Source organism: Cebus imitator, unplaced genomic scaffold (genome assembly GCF_001604975.1).
Source record: "Cebus imitator isolate Cc_AM_T3 unplaced genomic scaffold, Cebus_imitator-1.0 Scaffold334, whole genome shotgun sequence".
Lineage (NCBI taxonomy): Eukaryota > Metazoa > Chordata > Mammalia > Primates > Cebidae > Cebus > Cebus imitator.
Window position 1 is genome coordinate 1,551,146 of NW_016107649.1, and position 6,043 is coordinate 1,557,188.

General features: G+C 39.4%; 1 protein-coding gene across 1 annotated transcript in view; it reads left to right on the forward strand.

The window, feature by feature from the left end:
• The first annotated feature begins 545 nt into the window (after positions 1 to 545).
• The window catches only part of ANKRD66 (ankyrin repeat domain 66), a 13,097-nt gene continuing 7,599 nt past the window's right edge, over positions 546 to 6,043 (forward strand). The window contains exons 1-2 of the mRNA XM_017505149.2: positions 546 to 644; positions 5,742 to 5,916. Of these exons, the coding sequence (XP_017360638.1) occupies positions 576 to 644; positions 5,742 to 5,916 (244 nt within the window). The 5' untranslated portion in view covers positions 546 to 575. The remainder of the gene's footprint in view (positions 645 to 5,741; positions 5,917 to 6,043) is intronic.

Here is a 6,043-nt window from a genome sequence, read left to right on the forward strand (position 1 = left end):
TTTTTGAGAGAGAGTCTTGCCCTGTTGTCCAGGCTGGAGTGCAATGGCACGATCTCGGCTCACTGACCTCAGCCTCCCAGACTCAACTGATTCTTCTGCCTCAGCCTCCCAAGTAGCTGGGATTACAGGTGTCCACCACCATGCCCAGCTAATTTTTGGTATATTTAGTAGAGATGGGGTTTTATCATGTTGGCCAGGCTAGTCTCAAACTCCTGACCTCGTGATCTGCCCACCTTGGCCTCCCAAAGTACTAAGATTATAGGCGTAAGCCACCGCGCCCGGCCCTCCCCAACAGTTCTCACATCTCCTATAGATAAGTGGTCACTAAGCAGCCTACCTCTGTCACAGTGTTATGTGGGCAATCGTTCACAACATTTTTTATTTGATTTTTTTTTTATTAAATACTATTTGGAAGAACCTGTTAAGGACCAACACATTTGGACTAAAAAAGATGGCTGAAACTGCTGAAGTGTTAGAGTGTGAAGCAGACAGGGAGTCCCGCCTCACCAGACAACTAGGGAAGCTGAAATTGACTGGCTGGCTTTCATGAGGAAGGAGGAGTCAGTTTCCATGGCATGGACACAACACTCTGGATGGTGAAGACTGCCTGCCAGCACAGAGCTCCTCGAATTTCACACCATAAAGTAAGTGTTTTTATATTACCCTCTCTTATTTACTATATATTAAAGATCACTCACATGTATTAGAACTGATATTTATTGACTACTTTGCACTTGATTTCCTATCTTTCTGGTAGATGTGTCTCTACCAGAAAGATAGGAAATCAAGTGCATTTAATCAGATTCACAAGGATTGGTTGCTAAAAGAGCCAACTGATACATTTCAGTAGTCAAGGCTAGGCTAGTGAATTTATACATTTTCTGCAAACAAATGTTGTTTTTGCTTTGTAGAAAGCCTCTAATTAATAGTTATTTGTTTTTTAAAAGCCGTTTTATTAAGATACAATTCACATACCATAAAATTGGATTCATTTAAAGTATACAAGTCAGTGGGTTTTGGCATTTTGGAGTTGTGAAAGTATCTAATCTAGTTTTAGAACATTTCACCACCCCAAAAAGAAATCCTGAACTTATCAGCAGTCACTCCGCCCCACCACCCCCCAGCCTCCATCCCAGCCCTAAGCTGTTTGTAATGTATATTCTAGCTGTCTAGATTTGCTTATTCTGGGCATTCCACATACATGGAAGTATACAATATGTGGTCTTTTGTTACTGGCTTCTTTTACTTAGCATGTTGATTCAGGTTCATCCATAAAGCATGTATCAGTACTTCATTTCTTTTTATTGTCAAATAATAATCCATTATATGGATATTCCACATTTTGTGTATCTATTCATCTATTCATCATCTAACCTTTGGGATGTTTCCACTTTTGCCTATTATAAATAATGCTTCTACAAACATTCATGTACAAATGTTTATATGGATATGTGTTTTTCTTCTCTTGGGTATATAGCCCATCGGAATACTCAGACTTTCCTATTTCAAAACTTACTACAAAGCTACAGTAATCAGGACTGTGTAGTACTAGCATGAAGATAGATATTTAGAGCAATGGAGTAAAGTTGATAGTGCAGAAAAAATTCCCTACATTTATATTCAATTGTTTTGTGACAAATATGTCATGCATAAAAATCAACTCAAAATAATGTAAGACTTAAGACTATAAAACTCTTAGAGGAAAACACAGGAATAAATATCTGTGAAGGAGATTCACAGCTTCATTCTTTTACGTGTAGATATCCAGTTGTCTCGGCATCATTTGCTGAAAAGACTATTACTTTGTCACTGAATTGTCCTGACATGCTTATTGGAATCAGGAAGTGTGAGTCCTCTAACTGTTCTCTTTCAAGATTGTTTTGAGGTCGGGGCGCGGTGGCTCAGGCCTGTAATCCCAGCACTTTGAGAGGCCGAGGCGGGCAGATCATGAGGTCAAGAGATCAAAACCACCCTGACCAAAATGGTGAAACCCCGTATCTACTAAAAAATACAAAAAAATTAGCTGGGCATGGTGGTGCACGCCTGCAGTCCCAGCTACTCAGGAGGCAGAGGCAGGAGAATTGCTTGAAACCAGAAAACGGAAGTTGCAGTGAGCCGGGATTGTGCCATTGCACTCCAGCCTGTCTCAAAAAAAAAGGTTGTTTTGGTTCTTCTGAGTCCCTTGCATTTCTATATGATTTTTTAGAATCAGGTTTTCCATTTCTCTGGAAATAAATTTTGTTGCACGATGCTTCCACTTGAATTGCAACTCACCCCTGGGAAGTTATGGAATCTTGGCATGAACTCAAACGTGGGACAAACGGGGTTAGTTGAAGTATAAACCTGCTTAAAGCCTTCTAGGAAGCGAATGACTTCTAGATACTGATTTTAAAATGGTTTTGTTTTAGCGGCACCTTCAGATTAAAAACACTCTAGCATTTTTGTTTACTATTTTATCAGTGATCGAACACTCCAGTGTAAGGGATTTCTATTAAAATGAGTTTTAAAAGTAAAATGCAGTCTGTGCCATCCTCTCTCTTACTTAACATAGCATGTACAGAGCGCACTTGTTTCACAAAACATGCCCAATCCTTGTCCTGCCCACCCAAAGATTCTGTTTCCTTTTGGACTGAGGCCTAGGTGTCTGTATTTTTAAAAATCCACTGCTGATTCTCAGGTAGCCCCAATGTTGGGAACAGCTGCCACATCTTTACTCCCTTGTCAGCTCTCCAGTCTTGCTTCCTGCCAGCCTATACCCTACTTTTCAGTCACAGAGACATTGCTACTTAGAGTGTGGTAAGTGAGGTAGTAGTGCTGTGAGAACTTGTTACAAATGCAGAATCTCAGGTTCCAGGCCTACTAAATCAGAATCTGCATTTTAACAAGATCTCCAATGATTTGGATACATCAGACATTGTCATACTGGGGTCTACAGGCCAAATCTGGCTCACTCTGTTTTTGTAGGCCCGTGGTTCACTACTTAAGGTGTTGAACCTCCATGGGCTAGCACAGTGAGACTCTCAGAGCAAGCCCAGACAACGCCCTCTGCCCCTGCTGCCCTCTCAGCAGTCCGCAGCTGTGCCTGGCCACTCCCCGGGGCCCTGCTGGTCACCACCTACACAATGGGGACTCTGCTGGGGGCAACTGCTGGTACTGAACAGTGGAATCTTAGTATGGGAGTGAGTGGTTCCATGAGCTGCCTTGTCTCCTGCCTGCTAACTGGAGATGACTTCTTCAGGAAGAGAGAGAGCTCACTGGCATCTGAGCATCACTAGGGTGGAGTGAAACTGACCATCTCATCCACCAGGCACTTCCTCCTCAGGCCTATCCTCATATCCTTAAGAATATCTCCAACTGAGGGCTCCTGGGTACAAAGAGGGTGGAAAGATCCACCCCAGGCAAGTGGGGCAGGGTGGGGCAGGAGTTTTTATACAATAGACTCTTGGCATAATTTTTTTCTCCTTTTTTTTCCTCTTTTTTTTTTTTCTCTTGGCATAATTTTTTTTTCCTTTTTTTTCCTCTTTTTTTTTCTCTTGGCATAAAAACATTTACTATTTTGCTCTTTACAGAAAAAGTTTGTTGATTCTTGGTTTACACATTAGGAACTACTTGCCCTTTGCAGTGTGTGACTCCAGCCACAGAAGCTGTTCTTCAGATGGGGAATCCTCCACCTCCACCAGTAGCCAATTCGTCTCTGACTCATCCCTTCAGGACCCAGCTTAGACTACTTTTAGAGAAAGCTCCTTTTACTTCCTAGTCTTTGTGAATGGCTCTTTCTCTCCGTCCCCTGGGCATTTAGAGCATTGCGTTTTAATTACCTTTACTTTTCTTTCTCTCCTAGGGCTGTTCTCACATTTCAAGGCATTCACCTGGCGGGCTTACTACATCAAAGATGGCTGGGCCCCCATCAAGAGTTTCAGATTCAGTAAGGCTGAGGCTGAGCCCAATAATTTGCATTTCTAACAAGTTCCCAGGGGCTGCTGTTCGTCACAGTTTGTGAAGTTGACTCCAGCTTCTCCTCTTGATCCCAACTTAAATCTTGAGATAAGAGACAGTCCCAATGGTCCCATCTCAAGTGGCACTCTCTCCACTCTCGTTTTCTATCTCAGCCCCTTATTTGTTTACATCAGCAGCTCTTAACCTTTATGCTGTCATAGTTTCTTTATACTCTTAAAAATTATTGTGAGCCTCAGAGCACTTTTGTTTATATGGGTTATAGCTATCAATTTACTCTATTGGAAATTAAAACTGAGAAAACTTTTAAATATTGATTAGTTCTTTTAAAAGGCTGTAATAAACTTATTACACATAATATAAATGACATTTTATTAAAATAAATATATTTTCCAAAACAAAAGAAATGTGACTAGTCACATGTCCCCTGCCCAATCTCTTTAATATCTGACTTAATAGAAGACAGCTGGATTCTTGTATCTGCTTCTGCATTCAGTTTGTTGTTTGGGTTAAAGTAAATAAAGACAATCTGGTTATATATAGAGAGATACACACACAAACACACATATGTATATGATATGTATACTCACACATATATACATATATAATTATATCTAATATGTGTGTATACACACATGTACATATATAATAATATATAATATATATACATGTATATTATATATACATATATATGTATATATGTACTCATGTATATTATAATATACGTGCATACATATAATATACACATGTATATATTATATATATAATGTTGAAAAAGGAGGAATATTTTCAGATAGTTGTGGATATTTGATACTACAACAAAATTGTATAAGTGGTAATGTCTTAAAGGTTAGTTGCAATGTGGAATCTGAAATGATACCAATGCACTTTCTATACTGTTTTATTAAAATCCATTAGTCTATCAAATGGACCTCTTTATTGATGCATGATTTCATAACATCCTACCTTTTTCATGGAAAATATTGGTCTATATGGTAATAAATATTTTCTAAATGTTCACACATTTCATTGTACAATATTCTAAAAACACATTTATTAAGTAATCAAAGATTAAGATTTAATAAAAATATTTCTATCTTTTTCATTTAAGATGTTCCTATGTAACTGGCTTTTTAAAATTTACTCTGAGTGTGTGGTGAATGGCATGATTACAGGTCCAGTTTGGTGTCACTGCCTTGCTTCATGCTAAGGTGTCAGCTGTTTCCTACACTATCGTTTTTGAGCATAACATTAATAACAACTTTTAGGTATTTATTTGTGTGTTTGCATGTCCATCTCAACTGGTGTAACAGTACTAATACCATTAATTTCCATGGAGCACCTGCTCTCTGTCCAATATAAATTTTTATAGGAATTGACATTTATCCTTACAACAACCCTGGCAGATTATATCCATTTTATAGATGAGAAAGAAAAGGCACAGGATTATACAGGTAACGTAAGGGAACACTACTAGAACTCTGAAGTAGAAGTAGGAAATAGCATTGGAGGGCGGTTTGAGGCCAGATAGCAGTGTGTCAGCCCGTGAGTTTAGACATAATCCTGTATGCAGTGGAAGCCACCAATAGGAGTTTTAGGGCAGGAGACAGGCACACACTAACCACAGGAGCTAAGGTTTAAGTACACACTCATTCCACACATATGAGGCAAACTTAGAGGCAAATACATGCATCAGGAAAGGAAGTAAATGATACAGAGGTCTATGGGATTACTCTCTAGAATAAAGGGTTACATAGAATTTCCTAAGTGGCATGTCTCTTCCACAGTTGTTTTCTGTCATGGAATTGACCAAAATGTCAGACATGACAAAGCTTCACCAAGCTGTGGCTGCTGGAGACCACAGCTTAGTGAAGAGGATTTTGAAGAAAGGTCTCTGTGACCCAAACTACAAAGATGTAGACTGGAATGACCGGACCCCACTTCACTGGGCTGCAAGCAAAGGTGAGTGGGCAATGCTTCAGTAGATCTGTCCTTTTGAGTCCACCATTCATTCATGAGGATATGAATGTGGGAGAGTGGAAGAAACATCTCTTTAGAGTCAGATGGAACATTCCTTTCTCACTCTTTC